The sequence below is a fragment of the Schistocerca serialis genome, chromosome 4 (genome assembly GCF_023864345.2).
Source record: "Schistocerca serialis cubense isolate TAMUIC-IGC-003099 chromosome 4, iqSchSeri2.2, whole genome shotgun sequence".
NCBI lineage: Eukaryota > Metazoa > Arthropoda > Insecta > Orthoptera > Acrididae > Schistocerca > Schistocerca serialis.
Window position 1 is genome coordinate 86,473,809 of NC_064641.1, and position 23,412 is coordinate 86,497,220.

The 23,412-nt window shown below is 40.5% G+C and overlaps 1 protein-coding gene across 1 annotated transcript in view; it reads right to left on the minus strand.

The window, feature by feature from the left end:
• LOC126474260 (homeobox protein EMX1-like) overlaps positions 1-15,621 on the minus strand; it is a 342,331-nt gene extending 326,710 nt beyond the window's left edge. Inside the window, exon 1 of the mRNA XM_050101724.1 lies at positions 14,679-15,621. Within this exon, the coding sequence (XP_049957681.1) occupies positions 14,679-15,336 (658 nt within the window). The 5' untranslated portion in view covers positions 15,337-15,621. The remainder of the gene's footprint in view (positions 1-14,678) is intronic.
• Between the last annotated feature and the right edge of the window lie 7,791 nt (positions 15,622-23,412).

Consider the following 23,412-nt stretch of genomic DNA (forward strand, 5'->3'; position numbering starts at 1 on the left):
CCGTCGTAGATTCTTCCCGGAAAATCCAACACTTTGTTCTAACAGCGGTCACAACGTCAACTCATTACATTTTTCCCAGCTAGTCCGCTACTTTATGAATAATTTTAATTCTATGAAGGTTGATAAAAATGAGAGCGAAACGGTTACGGAATGTGTCCTTTTACTGATCAGAAAGTTAGATGAACTTTATCGGCCACCGTTTCAGCTACAAGGCTGCGCTATCCGTTTACGACTGGCCTTCAATATACCTCAAGCTATTACCATTATTTAATTACCCTATCTTCGTGGAAATCACTTCAAGTAGTTGCTTTACGTTAATATTTCTGCCTTGCTACGAAGTTCTACGGAAAAAAACAGTGCATAGTGTAATACATGGATTTCTGTGAAGAAATGAGATTCGAAAAATGATACCAATTTCTTTCCGTTACTTTAATCTCTGTCACTTTTATGCACAAGAAACACTTATTATTTATTTAACTGTTTAATTTTTGGGCGGTAAATTTCTTAATTACACGTATTTTAAAATTATAAAAAAAAACAAAAGACTGTTGTTTATAAATATCGTCAAACAGATCTCGATTATTACCATACAAACAAAGAATTCGAGTCGCTACGCTGTATCAAACAAAAACATCATTACCCAGGTCTACACCATCCATAGTACCTACATCCTGAAGTCCAGTGATAGCAACAGATGAGTGATACAAACAACGTCTAATAAATTATTCTTCACTAATTAAAATACTATTATTTGTTTGTGGTATTTCTTCAATAAGTATTTGGTTCACAACTGCCGAAATATCGTTCTTAGTTATATTAACCTGAAGCCATACCTTAGAGAACTGTGAAGATAAAAACAACCGCAGAACGTATTCATGCAAACATTATGCAGAAACCTCAAACGAAAACAAGGAGGAGATTTACGCCAACAAAAGTCTATGCTGAAGGGTGTAGGACGAGTAATACGCCCAGTTTCACTGGCTGAAGGTAGTTTCTTTACTCGAGCACATTTGTGTCCCTTCAGGAGATTTATAAGTTATATGTGTTGTTTGATGGAGGATGACTGGAAAATGGTTACAAGACTTAGTGTTGCTTTCGTGTTGTTAATATTGAAAGAATGTACGCTGTCACCTCTTCTCCATTTGACGAGTATATTCCGGTGCTGAAAATTTCTCTCCTCGTCTGGAAGCGAAATGGCTAGCATCTCGTCGAGTGGCACCGTAAGGCAAATAAAGAATAATTAAATTTTATTAGGTTTAGAAAGCAACAGCAGCACAATAAACCGGTTTTAGATGTCACAGAAAGGGTTTGAGCATCCTTACCGGGCTTTACTGTCGCAATAAGAAGAAAACGCATAAGCCAAATATGCATGTGTCACAAATATAAAATTTTGTATTCATAATTGGAAGCAACTAGTTTAAAATGTTGTAGTGCTCATCCGGTTTTTGCTTTTCTTTACTCTCCCTTTGCCGACAGAGACAATAGCTCTTACGGTTACCTCTCATGTTTTCTTCTAAATAGTAAACAACTGGTGTATTGTACTTGTGAATGAGGAAACAGTGCTACAACTAAAAAAGGTGCATAAGACCTATCCATCTGTATCACAGCGAGTTGTTAATAATCCATTCATATCTCGTCTCTAACATCTTGTAACAGGTCACCGAGAGACAACAAAATTTTTCTTTCGCAGAACAAGTGCCTAATCCCACCAACCTGCTACTGATCAGGAAGTCACAGACTTCGAAATGCATTGTGCGCGAAAAATAAAATTAAATGTGATTTCCACCAGATTTCTTACCCTAAATCGTCTCCAAAGCAACTAAGCTGGTACAATACATCATCCCTAAATATGTCGTTTCTAAGGGGATACTAAATCCCAAAATCATATCAATGTGGTCAGTCAGTCAGGGTTATGAAGAAAAAGCGTTTTCTTGATTCTGTAGGGGCACAACCTGCTCCTTTCAGAGAAACGTCACACAGCAATACTGCGTGTAGAAAAAAAAGGTTTCGCTTTCGCAGAGCTTTTAAATTTCTACCCGCATGTCTTCTTGTTACTGAGTTGCAGTACCTAAAGCTACATCGTAGTCACATCCGCTCTGATTTCTCATTGTGATCTCACAGTAAAAATCTATTAGTGCTGGACGTGATTGTCACACAGGAAAACTCTCAGTCAATTGCCATGTTACTATTCAAACAACTTAAACATGTCACTTTACTCATTTCAAACGTTATAGGTCACGTAGCAAAAGTCTAATATCATCTCGGACACGCTACGTTCATAAAACAATAAACTATTGCTGTGAGAATCTTCCACATTTTTATTATCAGATGTCCACGACCAGAGTCTACAGTGACAACTCTAAAAATACTTCACGCTGAAGAGAAAATATATGAGATAAAAAAAATAAAAATCATATAATCAAACTTTCAATTCTGAGTACTTTCAGCTGCAAACCATTCAGTGAATTAAACGCGCGATATAGAGAGGCAGCTTCGTCGAGACACGGACTGTTAACCAAGTAATTCTATACCTGTTCCATTACGCTCGTTCTGCTTCAAATAAATTACCTCCGGAAGGAACCCGCATTAGCTGATCAAGGAACACAACTTCATCCGACCCCGCGAGACTTCAGCTACTAATGACCTCTACTCCCAAGGGTCGATGACTAACAATTTCCATATTCGAAACGGTCGGAAAAAAATCACGGACTGCTCAATTCTCGTTGCGTTCGTACCTTTCTCACAGTATTTACACTTTTTCCACCCCGAAAATAATGGTTATAAGCACGTTATTATGTTACCATTAGCAACTTCTATTTTACTAATGAACTTAACAATTACATCCGAAAAAACTGCATGTTTGACATTAGCAAGAATCACAAGAATATGGCTAACACACAGTTAAAAAGAACGATGTTGTAATTTATTGCAAATACCATTTCCACAGGAAAGCGCAGTCACTTACTTCGAGACAACATGAAATCTATTTTCGTTTTGCCAAATACTCTCATTGCAGGTCTGTGTGAATCAGCATACCTATTATTATCTTTGTCATTACGATACAACACGAACAGAAAACACTTAGTTCAGTAAACAGATAGATTAACTGACAGTTGGGAAGTGTTAAATGGCTGAGCAAATTTGATGAACGGTGACAAAAAACAGAGAAGTGAATGATCACAGGGGACTCTAGCTCTTATCAATAATTATAGTATTTATGAGTCGTTTCGGAAGAAGTTAACAGAAGATCAACGAGTAACAACACAGTCCACTTTTGGGGTATTAGCAAAATTGTTTCTGCGTAAGAGACCAGCCTCGAATCGTTGGCCACAGACAGATAATAATTTTTGGTTTTCTGCACCGAGGACAACCGCGCAGCGTGTTTTTCATACTGTCGTATTTGACCCCCAGTCACATTGCGATGCACAGCATCACATCTGCTGCACAGTACAGTTATATGATGAACCACAATCCTACGGAGAATTACCACCGAGGATATAGAAAACAGACAAGATAATTTATGTATCGATTTCAGGCTAAATGGTACAGACAGTTATAGAGGAAAAGAGCAGTCAACACGTTGAGCGAAAAGATTGATGTATTTCTCCTTCCATCTATACGATGAACCAACAGCGAACACGTTGGTGGAATATAGATATGGAAATTAAGTAAAAAGTTATTAGCCTAGCTATCACATCTCATTATATCATCAACAACGTAATCATATAGAAAGTAGTTATTTGGCTTGCTTCTTTAGGGCGACGTCATAAGATAAAAAATGAAATGTGTTGGAATATAGCTGACAACCAAATAACGAATAGGTGTTTCTTGTAATAACAGCCCAGTAGGATAAGAGGCATCAAAGTCATCTAGTTGGTAATACTGTTCAAGTTTTTAGGGGCTGGAGGTTGCTGAGGCTCTGTCATAGAAGCAGTTACGAGAGTTTAATATTAATATCATTTGTATGACATACTCTGCACCTATGGTAGTCAAACTGGTCCCTGCCGCAACAGTTTCATTTGGTTTTCTTACAAATTTGGCAAAAAATATTTGATAGGTAACCGTTATTATACGCTTTAAATTACTGTAATTCTGCTTTATAATTTTTATAAAGTTACTTCCCTACTTCATGAACCGCCATTACTATGGATCCAGCGGACAGCTATAAAATTTTACTATGAAAAGAAATACAAAAGTGGGTTGTGGGTTAAAAAGGTATTCCACCCCTGCTCTACACTGATCAGTTTTCATCTTTATATTCTACAATTCTCTTCAGTCATAGATACGTCGTATTAGATTTCCGTTCAAATATTTATGATACTAATTATAATCTGTGGGGATGTGTTAAATTCTTCAGCGCAAGCCTATGTCCACAGGGTTAATTTCAAAGACTCTCTAGAAATATAATTTCACTTCACAGTTCTTTATACTTAGATTCTGAGTCTCGGGAACGACCGAAAACCACCATCAAAGAGCGGAAATGTATTGCTTATATGTTAAGAAAACAATAACAGTTCAAGACATTGAAGACAGACGAGGAGAAAAATTAACTGTAACACTTGAGAGGAGATTTCAGTGAAATGTGGTCTTTAAGACGCCGAAGAAATTCTGGCGCTTGGAATAACTGTTATGCTGAGAAGACGGAATTACGTATTCGAATTGACTGAATTTAAAGTGAAAGAATACTTCTTCGTCCTCCACGTGTAGCGTTACTACTTAATATGTGAATGTGAAAGACTGAGCAAACAGGACATTAAGAAATATAACAAAAGTATCTCAGATCACTTACAGGAAAGCACACGAAATCTGTAGGAAGTTATTGAACAGGGAGCCAGGTAAGTTAAGAGAAATATTGATCGTTTCCCGTTTGACAATGACAGTTGGCGCGTCGATTGTGTACTAAACAAAAATGTTTGAATAGTCATGTTTCAATTTCCTCGCTATCTCCGTAATTAATTTAAAACGCTAAGTTGATAAACGTTCCTACACTGCATAACAACAAAACTGTGTAACTTTGCCGCAAATGTCTTCATCTATCTGAATTGAGTCAATCCGGATCCACATTTATTTTCATTTTTGCGAGCTGTATGAAACTATTATATAAGAAACATGATCCGAGAGTGCACTAGGAACAGTCTAAGACTGTGTCTACTTTCTAACCGCAAGCTAGAAGAAAAGGTAAGAATTTAAAAGTGGCAGATACTAAATTAGATCGGCTGTAAGACAAAAATAAGCAACTGTCAGTTAATGAGCCATTTAAATAAATGTGACAAACGGCCGAAGAAATTTATGGGACGTGATGTAAATTTTGCTTCAGGCTGTTCTTTCTCACTAAATAGGTGGTATTATAACGTAAAGCTGCCATATTTGTTTGGAACAATGTGAGAACGAAATAAAAATGGAAGATGTACCAAAAAGTTATGAAAATCGGTAGCATATGGAAAGGGAGCCTTGAGTAAAATACAAAATTACTGACAAAAAGAACAGCGGAAATTTATCTGAGAAAGAGATTGTGAAATTCTTTCTTTGGTGTGGCGATTCAGAAATTTTGACAACAGGGACAAAAGAGGGGGAAGATGTGGAAAGCCTTGACAAGTGGCATCGCAGAATAACGGGAATAATAAATGGGTGGAAACGGCAAGGAATGATGAAGTGTTTGAAAGGGTGAAGGACACTAATTCTCCTGGAGAATAAAGATGGAAGTAGACTAGGAGGGACATACTCTAAAGAAAAATTGTTTGCAGAACGTTGCCGTTGGAAGAAACATAGATAGAAAAAGAAACGGAGGTAGAAGTAGATATCGTGGATTTGAGGATATCTAAGCAATAGCAAAATAAACAACAAAGAACAGGAAATCGCGGGGAAATGTTCTGCGAATATTTATATGTGAAGACGATTATCAGTCATAAGCGTTTTCCGTTGTAAAATCAAGTCTCGAATTTGAATCGCATGTTCTTTATCCCAGCTTCAGAGAAAAGTACCTTGAAATATTATTCACTTATTAATTATGTCGCTTACTTAAGCGGTTGTGATCACACAGTAAACACAGAAACATGTAATAAGAACGTAGTATCGCATGAATTTTAACAATACGAGCGTAATTACACACTGTTATAACTTCTTTACATTAATAATACTACAGTCTACTGAGATATGCATTTTCTTTTCGACTTAATGTCGTTAGTTACGACTAGGTCATATTTTCCAACTATTCGTCTGCAGTCATTAACGGAGAATATCGTTAGTTGCTTTTACGATAAGGAATCGATAGTAATTAATCATTACCGGTTTAATTCAATGAATTATTCCTGTGCGTAGGTAAATAACATCCATTATTTTTTGTGTACATCTTCATGGCGCGCTAGATCAATCCATATGAATCGTTGAAATAAATTGATCGGATGACAATGGAAGCTGTATTTGTTGACAGTAGCATCTGTGTGAACAATGTGTTTACTGTTTCCTTGCGATGGACGTCAGAAACTTTTTTGTCAAGGGTAAAAAATGTGAAACTACTAATTACTAACTATTTGTCTACAAACCAACAGATCTTGATACTCTTTGATTACTAATAACGACCCTCTACAGCAACAGGCTGACGCTGGTTTCAGAGAAACTTGAAATTTATCGTGGAACGCAAATAGCTTATGTTAATGAGGATTACATGACTTCTAATTGCGTGTCTCCAGCTTAGGGAAATAAATAACTCCCCGCAATTAGCATTTTATTTTCCGACAAAACGCCATTCAACATCGCCGATGTAAACCATATCCTGACATCATAATTACACTGATCGATGAAGACACTTAGAAGACGCTTATCTACATTCACAAAAGTTTCAAAATGCGCTTGCCGGACAATGGGCCTGTTGGAACACCTATTGTCTGTGAATGTTTGCGACGAAGTATTAATAACTGTGTAACTCCCCTCTTAAGAGTACAAGAACTGAACAAAATAATTGTTTTCGCTGAAATACTCAATTTAAAAAAATTTTTCTTCTGTGGGATGTATCTCACTGTTTATTGCTCTTCAGTTCGAGTTCTACAACAAATGTCAACTATTTTTCCTACGAAATTGAAATTAGAATTGTAGTTACATAGCGACGGACCAAGGATGGAGAGTAAGTTCCAGAAAACTAAACGTTTAAAGAGATTTTTCTGTGAACAAGTGCCTCAAGCAAACAGTCTACGATAGGGTCTTTGCAGCAATACTGGAATTTCTCCTTTGCGACATGTTTTCGTTGTGCTTACCTTTTTCTGTACTAAAATGTCGACGACCTTATAATTGTTTATTGTAGTGTTTTTCGGGGAAATGGAATTACCCTCACAAACGGCACGATAATGTTAGTTTAGAAAATATATTTAAGTAGATTCTAGTACAATACAAATAGGAAACAATTTTCATCAAGACGAAACACCTATGATATTTAGTTCAATGTTTTAAATAGATGTGCGACATAATAACTATGTAGATGAGAGCGTAGCATTACAGCTACCGTTTTCGTTCTAAGAAAAGCAAACAACACATGCAAATCTTCAGGAAGTTCGTACACTTTTTCTTGTATTAATATTTGATTTCTAGGAAGAATAAACAGATGTACCACTTACGCTGTGTTAAAAAATAAAGTTGCAATGAACTTTTTTATATCAACATTAACTCCTTTATACTGATCAGCAGCTTGCGAACGTCAGAAAATATAGGAGAAATACTAAATTGGTTTAGATGGCAGTAAAATAGGATGAACGCCACTGGAAATTTATTGTCACGGAGTGTTTTACTTACAAGTAGCACATCTTAACGGCTAGCATCATCATGAATAAAATATACCACGTACTTGCAGTGAACCGAGTAATTCAATACGTCACTTGGCGTGAATGTGTTCGCAAATCACCGCGTACCGTGAAGAAATGCGAAACGACAAACAACTATCCAATGAATGAAGTTATCCGTTTCATCATCAATGCTGAGTTCTCATTACATGGTCCGCCTGCTTAGCTGAATGGGAACGTGTTTGCCTACCATACAGGGGGCCCGGGTTGGATTCCCAGCCGGGTTGGAGACTTTCTCCGCTCAAGACGGACTGTGTGTTGTGTTGTCCTCAATATAATTTCATCATCATCGGCATGCAAGTCGCTCAACGTGGCGTCGGCTAAAATAAGCCTTGCAACTCGGAGGCCAAACTGCCCCGAATGGGGCCTCCCGGTCATCAATGTCACACGATAATTTCATTTCTCATTACATGTATATTAGCAGATAAAAGTTTACGGTCGTTTCTTATCTATGAGAAAGTACTGTCGGGATTTTTACAAGTAGATCACTAATTGTTTCTTCAAAAAACGAGAAGAACCGCACAGTAGTAGATGTAAAATTTACTTAAAATTGTGAATGACTAGGCGAGAGCAGAATTATTGGAACAGCAGATTCTACATTAACAGACTCTACCTTGTTTAATTGTACACTGATTCCTTCCAATTGTGGAGTACATTCCTGATTAAAGAAATCAGCGGAAAGTGTGAGTTATTATGAGGAGATTATAATATCTTCATTTTCGCATACACACAAAATGACTAACAGCTTAGAATGCAGACAAATTATCGAGAGCTATCTACTCATCGATGGTAATACACAAATGATTTTCTTGTACGAAATTCCGAGATGTTGTTTTGCGTTTGGTTGGCTAAAATTAATGTCGCCTAAAACTGTTTTCCCAAAACACTCTCCCGGCTTTAATAACTTACAGGTACATTGGCAGTCTATTGGCGGTCGTCGTTATCTTGGCGTGGACAGGAACTGCACTTAGGACAACTGGCTACGCCTTGACAACAAGTGCTTAATTTACATGGTTAACAGCCTAACGCTGCTGAAATCCTGACGCCTTATATCATCTGACATTGACAACCAATCTTCGATCAACATAACGGAGCGCGCAGCTTCTTTCAATAACCCATAATTATCACCAAGCTCAGCACTGTGTGACCAAAAAACGCATGGGTCCACAATATCATTATCTCTAAAGATCTTTGCTTTTCTGGCAATGGACATAAATTTATTAGTTCCACACTTTCCTAAGAAATTTTATCTGTTCTCTTTCTTAAGAAGTCAAAATACATACGTCTTCCGGCTGTATGTCACGACGCAACAATTAACAACGCCTTGAGCGCGATAAGGAAACTTGAAGTGATTTATCAACAACAAGATAAAATGAAAATACATTTACATCGCATTGTAGACGTTTAGAGAAATGTGACCTGAGATAAAGGATATTCCAGTGTAATAAACTTTTCTAAAAAAAAAAAAAATCGCTGTTAATATTCAAGACTGGAGAGGTTCAACAGTCAAGCTATTGGCAAGCTAAATCATCCTCCAAAATAGTTACTTCCTTTAAATAAACGTTATGACTGTAAAATTCTGTAGTGATAGAGGTAGTGAACAGCAGCATGAAGAAATTCTGTGCGGATAAAAAGAAATATTCGAACGCTTAAATTCTTTATGCACGACTAGGCCGAAAAATGCATCTCTACAACACTATGTTTCACTGTTCACTTGTCGTCGAGCAATATGAAGCTTCGAACCTTGGCTTGTATCAAGCGACTTACTATATTGGCTGACAGTATTAAAGTAACTTACTATATTGACTGACAGTATTAAAGTAACTAAAGAGAATGCGCAAGCAGTGTCGTAGCAGGAAAAGTTAGAAACAATATTTAGCCTGAGACCCAAAGCTCAAAGTGTAAATAACAGTTCTGAGACCCCCCGCATGAACACAGCGGACCTGTCAGGCGCTCTTGTATTTGTGTGATGTATTCAGAAATACGGCAATTTAAACATTATTATACTGAGTATTAGCAGCTGCAAAGACGGCAGAAGATAAAGACTCCTTCATATGAAAGAAAAAAAAACTATCAACATAATCAAACGTACACGGACACACTTGTCCGTAACTATTTTATACAAGACACTGAAACTACTGAGAGTCACAAATATTCTGTATTATGAGTCTCCCAATTAAAACTTAAGTGGGAGGTATATAAGAGTTCCAATAAGTCAACAATTTTCTTCGTAATACACACTGGTCGTAAATGGCAAAATATGGATAGAACTTGAACTATTCTAGTAAAAATATCATCCCGAAGTAATCGTTAAAGTCACTCGTATAAGAAAAGCCAGTAATGACAAATTTATTTTGATTCAGTGGTCAAACATCTGTCTACATTCTCAATTCCTAGTAGCTTCTAGTCCACATCTCACACTCCTACCCAACACTGCGATGAACATTTTTAATAATTTCAACTAGTTATTTTACGATCAGTAAAGGATTCGCTTGGTTAATGTTATCGTATGTTATCCAAAATACTTTAACGCTAGACAAGTTTCTAGTCATGTACGCTTTTATACCGTGTAACGTGAAGATGTATGTTTGGCATACTTCCTTTAACATAGCGCAGCTGTTTCTTTGTATGACAGTAATGTTTATATTGTCTTGTTATGCTTTAGGAAAATACGACCTGTTTGTGTAATAGAAGATCAGTCAGTATGCCAGTGACAAAAATGTATACATTTGTAGAAAAACAATTCTGATAATTTTAGACTTATAACGCGAAACGTGTAAAGGTTAAAACAACATCGCATATGTCACCTGAGTAGCAAATGAAAGCAATGAGTTGTTAAACACGCTTTGGAGGCGTAGATAAGCCGAAAATTCAGAAATACGGCAATTTAAACATCGTTATACTGAGTATTATCAGCTGCAAACACGGCTGAAGATAAAGACTCCTTCATATGAAAGAAAAAAAAAATTATCAACATAATCCAACATACACGGACACACTTGTGCGCAACTATTTTATACAAGACAAAAGTCAATACTCGGACATCACTACGGAACCTCGATGTACATTCTTACCATACACTAAATGTAATTGTGCTACACTTTCGTGCGGAAATCGCGTTTTCTAAAGTAGCATGTTCTTCTGTAGTATCTAAAGAAATTCGATAAACGATATAAAACAGTACAGGTTATCCAAGTTCACGTGCGATAACACCACGGGCAACTCCAGGATATCTGGACAATGTAACCGTACAGAAATCACGTAAGCGAAGCTAGGAAAATTCTTTTCTACTACGTAGATGTATAATTAGACAATGAATAATGACATTGGAACGGTTTCTAGGTTCTACCGTGATAAAAGAAGGGGAAAAGATAAGTAATTAATCATGCACACACGATAGCTCGTTTTTTTGTAATCGATCATTACTATTTAAACTCACTCTACGTAAATCATTCTTATAATGCGTTAGATGTAGTTGTCGCAAAAAAACAATGTACGTGAAAAATTACGTTTTTGAAAAACCTTAATGTTGGAGAATAGCTGTATGTCACTTTATTAAAAATGCCTGTCTAAGTCAAACAATAGACCACCCTCTGGTATAAGAATGATATTAATTACAGGGCACGCGTCCAATCACGATCCATTGTATGTATATCAGTGTAATGTATTACTTGTACAAAAATTATAGAATGCGGGAAAACAACTGATTTATACCTCAGATAACACAGTAACAGGCCGAAGCGCTTATCTAGACGGAATGGCATATTATTAACGATTGTATGCGGTACTTTCCTTCCCGTTACAACTGACGGCCAAACCAGTACAGTAGAGGTTACCCGCTTGTATTTGGCAGAACAGTAGGGTGGTGTAAGAAAGAGAAAGAAAAAGGAGATAGAGTTTAACGTAACGTTCACGACGAAGTAATTGCAGACGGAAATAAAAAACAAATCACACATACACAGAGAGAGAGAGAGAGAAAGAGGGATAGAGAGAATGTTCGAGTTTCGGTCATCAACGATCATCATATATAATACGAATGGAAGAACTTCTGAACGAAAACAGATTGGTCCTAATTGTCATGGTCATACTCTGTCCAAAAACTTACAGACTCCCGTGTACCTAAACCTACAACACGTTTGCGTGTTTGTTGCGTTCGACCATTCAGATTCGATACAAGTGCAGAAGTGAAAATAATCAACTCAGACTACTTATTAGTGAATTTATGTAAAAGGGATGATACCTTCAGCTGTATTTTCTAGATCTTAATTTATACGCAATCGATTTCGGTGTTACAATGCACCATCTTTAGGCCCCTCTATGATACCAGGTGATCATGTGAATACCGGGTAGTCATTCCAGCAGGAGATAGAAAAAATTGACGTTCACTACGCTGAACTTTCTTTCCTACTTCTGATGTTCAGCATAGCGGACATTCATTTTATAGACAGTCTACGAGAAGTACAATGGTGATTACCAAGTAGCCACATGGCATGGTATGATAGAGGGGTCTGAAGATAGTGTAATGTAACACCGAAATCGACTGCAAACAAAATGAGGACTTTTTCATTTTATCCATTAGAAAATGTTGATTAATGCCTGCGAATTTAAATAAACAATGGTTTTGTTTAAGCAACAAATCCTTCTGCTGCAAGTCCCGATTTTATTTTCATTTATTTCGTGCACAACAAGCTTAGGGACGTAGGTCCCAGTTTCAAAAACGTTTTCGTATATTATGTCATTTATGCGTGATAGTTTCGATGTGTGAGGTGCTACAATTTTGTGTCACCGTGCTGTATAAGAATGCCCAATTCCGTAATTAGTGATCGATCTTTCCGTAGAGTTAATAGTGAATGTGGAGGAAGAAACGTTTACTTAATACAGGAAAAACATAGATAAAATTATTCCAGATCGATTATCAAAGGTTCAAATAAAACAATTATCAGCGTCTGTCACTCTTTTTATTTCATTCCAATATGCGTTTCGAGAAGTTAAACTCTCATCTTTAGGTGGAACAATGATATTATGTTACATTTTTGCTAGCTGGATACGACCAGTTGTTTGTTGTGGTTTCATTTTGGTACAAATACGCGTAACAGGTCCATTATTAGCGTAATATGGCATCAGCATTATAAATTTTAAATGGTTATAGCGTTACTTACAATTTATTCCAGTGCAGAGAACCCCGTGGGTCGTCGGTTAATTAAGTTAAAAATGTATATTTATGACGAACCGCAGGGTCCTGTGCTCTGCAACAGATTGTAGCTCTATCACTGTTTAAAATTCATAATCCTAGTGCAATACTACGTAAACACTTGCCTGTTATAACCTTTTGAACAGATAAGAAAAAACAACAAACAACTGGCTTCATTCAGCTAGCAAAAAAAAAAAAAGATAATATGATTGTTCCACCTGAAGATGAAATTGGGATGACACAAGAAGACTGTCTGGTGGAGATAATTGTTTTATTTGAACATTTATTGTCATACACAGGCGCAGTTCCTTACGACAGTCCAACACGGACGACATGAGATCGATCATTAATATTACAAAACTGAGTGTGTTTATACCGGGTGATAAAAAAGTCAGTGTAAATCTGAAAACTTAATAAACCACGGAGTAATGTAGATAGAGAGGTAAAATTAGACACATGCTTGGAATGAGATGGGGTTTTATTAGAACAAAAAAAAAAGTATTGCTAGACGCGTGAAAGATCTCTTGCGCGGGTCGTTTGGTGATGATCGTGTGCTCAGCCGCCACTTTCTTCATGCCTGGCCTCCCAGGTCCCCAGACCTCAGTCCTTGCGATTATTGGCTTTGGGGTTACCTGAAGTCGCAAGTGTATCGTGATCGACCGATATCTCTAGGGACGCTGAAAGACAACATCCGTCGCCAATGTCTCACCATAACTCCGGACATGCTTTACAGTGCTGTTCACATTATTCCTCGATTACAGCTATTGTTGAGGATTGATGGTGAACATATTGAGCATTTCCTGTAAAGAACATCATATTTGCTTTCTCTTACTTTGTTACGCTAATTATTGCTATTCTGATCATGAAGCGCCATCTGTCGGAATTTTTTGAACGTTTGTATTTTTTTTTCTGATAAAACACCATGTCATTCCAAGCATGTGTGTCAATTTGTAAGTCTCTATCTACATTATTCCGTGATTTATTCAGTTTTCAACTTTATACTGACTTTTTGATCACCCGGTATATTCCAGGCAAGAGGAACGTGCAGCATCTGACACATGAGAATGAGATTTCCACTCTACAGCGGAGTGTACGCTGATAATAAAACTTCCTGGCAGATTGAAACTGTGTGACGGACCGAGACTCGAACTCGGGACCTTTACCTTTCGCGGGCAAGTGCTCTACCAACTGATTGGGTAGCTCAGTTGGTAGAGCACTTGCCCGCGAAAGGCAAAGGTCCCGAGTTCGAGTCTCGGTCCGGCACACAGTTTTAATCTGCCAGGAAATTTTACATCGGAAAAATTCACACAAATAGGATAAATACCTGTACACGAGAAACACGCTTTGAAACGGGTCGTGTAAGAAAGAAATGAAAATAAAATCGTGACTAGCAGCAGATAAAGTTATTTTACAAACAAACACAAAGCCGATGGTGTCATCCCTACTACGTAATGATACAGTCACAGCTGGCGTCCCACGCTCTGTTGGAAGGCGCTGAGAGGTTCTGCACAACCAGAAACGTCCTGTCAGGTGTTAGGAACACATCGCACTTGTACTGGTGTCATACACGTCACTCGTATCCGGAAAGCACATGTTCATTCTTGGCGGCTATCTACGTAATACGAGACAAGTTGAGGCGACACTGCGGCGGACGGTACCTGCGGGGAAGCGGTGCGGGAAGATGCGGCCGTGCCTGGACAGCAGCCAGGGGTACAGCGGGTAGGTGTCGCGGGGCGGCACAGCAGGTGGGTGGTGCGGCGCGGCGAGGTGCGGGGGCGGCGGCGGCGGCCCCGGCTGGTGGCCGTGGTGCTGGCCGTGGTGCGCCAGCGCCGCCGCTAGCCCGGCCGCCTGGAAGTGCGCCGCGGCCAGCGCCAGCGGGTGGTGCGGGGGCGGAGGCGCGTGCCCGTGCGGGTGGCCGTGCCCGTGGCCGTGGCCGTGGCCGTGGGCGTGCAGGTGCGGCTCCAGGTACAGCGTCTTGAGGCCCTCGAGGCCCGCGGGCGCCAGCGCGCTCGGCCGCACCAGCTGCGGTGGCGGCGCGGGCGGCGAGGGTGCGGGCGACGCGCCCGCCGACGCCGGCGACGACGTGGCCGGCGACGCGGAGCGCCCGAAGCGCGGGGGCGGCGACGCCGAGCTGCCGCCCCCGCCGCCGTCTCCGGCGCCGCCGTGGCCGGGCGACGAGCCGGCCGGGCTCGCCGGCTGCTGCTGCTGTTGCTGCTGGTGGTGCGTCGTTCCGCCGCCGACGATGCTGTCGATGCTGAAGCCGATCTTGGGCTTGGACGGCACGGCCACCACTGGCGTCGGTGCGAGAGGCATCATGGCCGCGGAACGGGACGACTCGGGCCGAGCTCTACTCTCCGTACGGCCTTCAGCACCGCTCCCGCATGCTACGCCGCTCCGTGTCCACAGCTCGCACACTGCCAGTTCACCGTACAGAACGCTGCTTCAACTGCACGCCGCACTGAACACGTACGCACCCATCGGTATCAGTCGCGAGAACACACCACTAGCTGGAGAGCGGGCGCATGATTCCGGGCGAATTGCGGGTCCACGCCGATACGCGCCGCTGTGCGGGGAGCTGCCGTGCTGCTCGTTTTGCGCGCCCGTCCGCGACTGACGGCCCCGCCGCGCCGCCGCCTCCGTCCTGCCCCCTCCACCTGTCCCGCTACTCGTCCCCGATTGGCCCATTACCTCTCGCCCTGCCCCTGATGAGCCGCTAATGGCGCGGCGCCATTGGCCCGCCGCCACTTAGCGCTACGGGGTGGCCGCTCCTCCTCCTATTTACACCACTCCCACTGCCGGCGCGGGGGCGGAGCTCCGCTTGGCGCTAGCTTTAATTTCGTTGGCAGTCCCGCGCCGTGCGTGACCTGCGCCACGTGCTCCGCCGCCAGCCCCGCCTCTCGGCACGTCCGAGACTGCCGTCCGAACTTCGCACCTCCTTAATTCGCGCCGCTAACGCGCCTAATTACTCTGCTCGTGAACCTCACAAAATCTGCAACTTCTCTTCTGCGACGGCAGCGCGGTGCGGCGGCTGCCGCGAGAAGCTCCGTCAACATGGCGCGAGCGTCGTGTATCGTCGGCGGGCATCTCTCGGCCGTATTTCACAGCCGGCGCATCCGCCCGCAGAGTGCGCCAGCGTGTGTAGCGTGTACGCAGTGTGTTTTACTCGAGAAACCCGCTATTGAGAAGAAGGATGGCGTGCCGGCCCCTGTCTTTTACCTTTAATATTTATCGGAGAGGCGAAAAGAAAAAGGAAGAGCAGTGTCCTCCGCCACGCGTGTAATGATACTTTAGAAGCGTTCCGGCGAGACAGCGGCTCGACTGCGTCCGTTCTTCCCCCCGGGCGCGATCAGATAGCGGCGGTGAGATTGCCGGGGCATTATACTCTCAGCACACAACACCTTGCCCACGATTGTTTTACCGCCCGGCAGCTTATCTCCGATGTGAGAAACGGCCTCTTGCCTCTGCGGCACTTTCGGGCCGTCTGTGAATTTAACTTCTCCTTTGGGCTTCCCTGACCCCTTTTCATTGTCAGCTCTACACAACAAAAATTCCATTCCAGTATTGTGACGCTAATGATGGCTAGTTGGCGACTTCACTTGAAAAATGCATTTCCAGCCTCGATTTTAATTCATTTATTACGATCGCAGCGTTGCTGATTCATTGGTTCTGAACCGTTCTTCCGCCACGCGCAGCAATTTTTAACAAAAACAAACTCTATGCCGTGTAGCGGTCATGTCATTGCGACATGCTTTTAAAACAGTTGCTGGAGATATGTTCCGTGTTTGCAACTAAATGAAAGGCAGTTTGTTTTTTGCCATACGCGTTTCGTTTCTTTTACGTATGAAACATATCCAGCGGCGCGGAATACATGCTTGTTTTTATGTATATAATAAATGCATTACGTATTTGTTACAGCTGTGTTAATATGTTACGTTTCCTCATGTCACTCTCGTGATTTTCGGGTTAGAAACAACTGTTGCAGCACAAGTTTCGTGAGACTGGATCATCGTTTCGTGTTACTTACGATTTCCAATGTTATCAGCTCAAGTGTTCCATCCTGTAGATGAGTTCTCTAGGTCTTCATACTCCAGATGACCGGTTTTCGGCGTATTCTCGCCCACACCTGAAAAACAGGACAGTGATATATATATATATATATATATATATATATATATATATATATATATATATATATATATATATATATATATATATAGTGCAGGCCCCTGGATATGCTTCATAAGTAAATGAAGCGAAACGCGTATGGAAAAAACAAAACTGCCTTTCGTTTAGTTGCAAAGACGACAAATACCCCCATGAATTTTGAAGTAACAGAGAAACGACAGAAAACGGAAAAAAATATTAGCGAAATGATTGCAACCAGTCGCAGATTTCAGAAAAGCGTTTGGCAATTTGGTGATACACGACTACAAGTGCAACTTGAGTCAAAATCTACTGCACGAGGACAAATAGCACAGACCTATAAATAGATGATTCTTCATTTATAAATAAATAACAAATTACTATTTTCAGTTGTTGGTGCCGCGCTGCTACCATATATTTATCGAAAATGAGACTGTGCCACTATCAGATGCTATGAAAACTTTTGCTGTCTTTAAGAGTTTCGACTGCTAGTAAACATCATCAGACACAAGCAGTTTTTCGATTTCGATAGCTGTGTAGATATACACATGATGTTCCATCCAACTTTATACAACATAACAAATACGGACAATGTTAAAATTCCACCCATCCGACTTTATGCAACATACCCAATAGGGACAATGTTACAGTTCCACATAGTTATGAGTTCTTTTTTTTAACATTATTTAGAATTGAATGGAACAATATACGCCTACATAATGTTACAGCGTATTTGACTATTATAGGTACAAAGGAAATGGGCGAAAAGAAGACAGCGAAACAAACAAATCGACCTAACATGGCTCTGCGAGCAAGTGTTTTCCCTATATGATGCAGCTATGCACAATTGCAGTCATGCCAGTTTTACAACACTGCCAATGTCTAATCTTCTCGAAATACAAGTGAGGAGTAACTTTCAAAGAGATAAACAGCCCTCATTTGATTCTGTCATCATCCCAGATACCAACAGGTAAGTAAGTACTGGTGAATAGCGTTTCGAAAAAGATGTATCGGTTGTGGCTCGTCAGTAGACCTACCAATCCATCCCGTTGGATTTATGTGTGTGGGGGGGGGGGGGGGGGGATATTTAAAAGCTTCAGTGTATTCCAGCCCTGTTTTAATGTCGATGACCTCCGGAGTACATTGTCACTGGTTGTCAATTCATCCGGAACACACCTGAGAGTTTTGAACGTGTACGGGCATCTATGCCTACCTCCACAGGAACTGTGGCCACGTGGAATGCTTGTCGTAATCAGTGTATCCTCAATTGCATATCTGCACCCTGAGTCCTCGCTTATAACGTGTTCATGTAGCGTGCTATGTCGTAATACGTCGTATCGAGAAAGCCACTGGTTTCCGGACTTGCACCATCAGCGGAAAAGTTTCGAGACCGCATTAGTAAGAAATAGAAGAAAGTTAAGATGGTGATTTTAATGCTTCCAGGTGTTCTACAAAGCCTCCCACCCCAACTCCCCTCTCCCTACCCGTACTTGAGTACAACGCGCAGAACGTTTATACATCCACAGCAAACTTTCAGACAAGTCCTTCATTGGGATGCTGTTCAACAAGCCCGTCGCATTGGCGTAAATGTCGGTTATATCGTCAAAACGTTGACCACTTCACGTGAATTTCTGCAGTTTGTTGTTTTGTGGTAGGATCGCACTGATAGCGACAAGGCTCTTCACCCGTGACTTTTCCCCCCAGAAAAGAACTGTCCGCGCTTTGCGTTTCCACCAAGTCGCGGCATCCGTGCACGCGTCATTGTTTTCGTTCGAGGGTCAAGGTGTGCGGGATAAACTTCGCACAAACTTTTCTCTTCTTCAAAACATCCTGGAGAAGATCTTGAACGCTTGGTTTAGAGAGGTAGCTCCACTGCGATTTGTGACACGACAACGTTGACACAACCTACTCACAACTGACTGATCAACTGCACTTCCGTTGTTTACAGTTGTTAGTTCAAGCTACCACCGTAGTTACTGCGCTGACGTCGCTTGTAAGCCAGGAATAAAACCATTCCCGGAACATTTTGGACGGAGGGTGTACATTTATTAGAATTAATTGCTTGTATAATTGTCCTCTACCGGAGCCTCTCGTTTGTTCATCTACATCTACATCTACACCTACATCTACATGGATACTCTGCAAATCACATTTAAGTGCCTGGCAGAGGGTTCATCGAACCACCTATTATTCCAATCTCGTATAGCGCGCGGAGAGAATGAACACCTATATCTTTCCGTACGAGTTCTGATTTCCCTTATTTTATCGTGCTGACCGTTCCTCCCTATGTAGGTCGGTGCCAACAAAATATTTTCGCATTCGGAGGAGAATGTTGGCGATTGGAATTTCGTGAGAAGATTCCGTTGCAACGAAAAACGCCTTTCTTTTAATGATTTCCAGCCCAAATCCTGTATCACTTCTGTGACACTCTCTCCCAATTTCGCGATAACACAAAACACGCTGTCTTTTTTTTTAACTTTTTCGATGTACTCCGTCAGTCCTACCTGGTAAGGATCACACACTGGGCAGCAGTATTCTAAAAGAGGACGGACAAGCGTAGTGAAGGCAGTCTCCTTAGTAGGTTCAAATACACTCCATATCCACACACGCACTACTATTGAGAAACTACAGTACTTGTGTCTGATGATTATTAGTAACAACCAGGGGACCCGTGCGAAACTTTCGCACTTGTATAGTTTTAAATAATGACAGTTTTGGAATAAGTATAGCCATTGGGATAAGGGTAGTTGTGGGAATGAAGAGAAAACATCTTTAAAAAGAACCGAACGAAGTGAAATAATAATCACGAATTTATGACACATCCTTGTATATACATTTCCATGGGTCCACAAATGTGTTTTGCATTCGGAATGTTTACCGAACGAGGTGGCGCAATGGTTAGCACACTGGACTCGCATTCGGGAGGACGACGGTTCAATCCCGTCTCCAGCCATCCTGATTTAGGTTTTCCGTGATTTCCCTAAATCGTTTCAGGCAAATGCCGGGATGGTTCCTTTCAAAGGGCACGGCCGATTTCCTTCCCCATCCTTCCCTAACCCGAGCTAGCGCTCCGTCTCTAATGACCTCGTTGTTGACAGGACGTTAAACAACACTAACCTAACCATTCGGAATGTTTGTCCCGGCTTAGACGACGGGCAGAGGTCACGGACTATAAGCAGGATCACACAACCTGTACCTCTAAAACTCGACTGACAGTTACAGTTAGCTCATTAGGCCTTACTAGTAATAGGTAATCACAATTCAAGTCGGCAATGAAAAATATGTTTGTCGCTTCGGAAAGTATGTTCGTGCAGAAAATTCAATTTCTGCGACTGGCAAAGATAACTAATTACCGCATTGGTCACGGATATCATCCATGACTCCATTATCCAGTTAATAAGTACTTTAAAACTAATATAACGATATCTATAATAAGATAATCCATGACGCCCTTCTACTTATTACAGTTAAAATTCTCTTTTATCTTACAATTTTCCGCAAATAGGAAGTGAGCGCAAAATCGGAAAGCAGTGGCAGAAGCAGGTTAAAAAACCTTTTTAAAGATACCTCATCCGGCCCTGTACAAGTAGTAATGTTCAGAGAAAGGGATGTTCACTTTGAGATAACATAGATGATCGAAATTTTTAGTAATTATGATTTTTTTCATAAAAGTTATCGATGCTACAGCAGGATTTTCGATGAGTAAATTAATATTTTAGTCATTTATTGATCTATAAATATTTGTTCTTCAGGCACTAACACATTAAGTTCAAACACAGTTTCGCTTTAGTTTGTGTAGCGTCATAATATAATAAACAGAGATCCACCTTTTTGTGTAGGTCGATTCAAACTTGACGGGACGGGCCATCAAAACAGCCCACAAAACATATCATTAACGCAGGTCGTCAGCGTCAACGTTTCTGGGGGTAAATGTTGACATTGGTGGGAAAGTAGGGGGGAGGGTGAGATGGCGGTGTTGCCGTCTGCTGACAACGGAAGTCGCGCTCACTCATGTTGCGGAAGTGGAGTTTGTGCTTTTGTGTCTTCCTTGTCATTTTTTATTGTAAAGGTAATTTAAGTTCTACTGTACCTGCCTATACTGTTCACATAGGCGTCACAAGGAGGGGGGGGGGAGGAGGGAAGCAAGAGGGGCGCTTGCCCCCTCCTGGAATCGGGATAGGGAGTTTTATTTACGCGAGCATTTTCATGAATTTCCACAAATAGTTTTTGTTACTTTACTGAACTGCAGATTACAGAACAGTTCTCTCGTCTTCTTAAACTGAGACATCAAGCTCCGTCGAGTGTAGACCAGCGCCACATGCATTCTGCCGAATTCTGCAATCCTGTTCCCATTGCTGCACACAATTACGCGGTAAACTTCAGACAAGAATTGCATTAGTTCAATTGTTGATTCTACCGGCCAATTTAAAGATGATTTTGGGAGATTTCTCTCCTTTCTTCTGCTGGCGATAGGCTACATTTTACATTACCAACCCAAAACATATAGCTCTTAAAACACATTTTGTTCAACTTTAGCCACGCCGAGTTACATTAAAAAACAGAAAACGTGAAAGTGAGGGAATAAATGAAATAACGTGATCAGGAGTGAAGTTTTACATACAAACAATGTGTCGTACATGCCATCAAAGTTGAATACGCCTTTTATAAAATTTAGTACTTGTTTCTCCACATCTACGAGTATTAACGTGACGTTTATCGTTCGTTATCTTTGTTGATATACAACAGGATTCGCTCAATCTTTCTGAACTTTTATAGCTGTTCCTTAATTTTCAGTTTCTGCCTTAGATCATGGGAATTGGTATAAGGTTTTTTCTGGATATTTTGTGGTTTTATTTCAATGCTCTTTGGATACCCTGGCTGTAATCGTATGAGGTGTAATTTCAGATCGTTGTATCAAAAAGGTGGCATCCATATTCACGACAGTAATATTAGAAGATAAAAAGACGTGTACTTTGCACATATTACTATTGAATCACGCTTACCGTTTACGTGACAAAGCAGTCTGCCTTAAAATACTAAGTGGAAAAATATTAGTTGTTTGAAGTTATAAAAGTCTGGTATATATTTCTTGTCAAATTTAGTGACTGGGGCACTACGCCTTTCAAAACACACAGAATCACTTATATCCAAATAGATAATTTTAAAATATTTCACCCTCTCGGAAAAATACTGCGCGCGACGATGACTGTGCATAATTAAGAGCAAAAACTAATGATCCCATTTACCTCCACTGAAGAAGCAAAAATAGTTTCTTAATTTTGTTGGTATTTTGAAGGAAAAAAACACAGTTGATAACTTAAAATGGAATTAATTTACTCATACTAAGTATGTATTTACTTCCTTAGGAGAAGAAAAACTTCTTAGCCAAGATCGCAATAAAAAACTGTCTTGTGGGTAACTGGTTTCGGTAAACTATGTTACCTGTACGAAGATCTGATGACGGTAGCATAGTTTACCGAAACCAGTTACCCACAAGACAGTTTTTTATTGCGATCTTGGCTAAGATGTTTTTCTTCTCCTAACACATTAAAATTGAATTATTTATTGCCTTTTGAATATTGCCTGATCTGTTGGTAAATAGATAGCTTCTGTTGGAAATATATTTCCGTTCACTGAAATGTTGGGGCGACCCCCTTCCTGTTGTATCACTTCTCAGCAGCTTACCATGCAACTTTTGTCGAAAGTATTCTGTTATGTATTTTGCTTTGGCCATTAATGTATTTTATTATTCCTAATTTCTTAAGCCTAATGCAACATTCTACTTTTTCGTATCCCTTTTTTTCGGAGGTATCTCCTACCCTTTATGCTGACGTTTTGGAAGTGAAGTCACCTTAACGTTCTGTTTCTTTTCTGAAAGTTCATTCAAAATTTCCTATTAATTTATTGTTTCTAATACCTAAATATGCTTCATCTTCATAAACCTGTCTGGGTGTTTAAAAAGAACTGCATCCTACTAAAAGGCTAGTCAGTAGTTTGCTATGTACTGAAATCACTGCAAAACAGAGCTACAAAGTCTGTGGTGGAGTACACACGAATTAGCTGCGCAGCATGGTGTTGCAGTTATTACCATATGTCACATGGAAGAGAATCATTGTTATTGTTCACTCACCAGAGACAGAAACTAAATTAATTTTTTTTTTCCAAATAATGGAATACGTCAACATCATGTTAGAGGAACAAGTGACCTGTTGAGTTTGTGAGATTTGAAACCTCAAACACGTATATTTA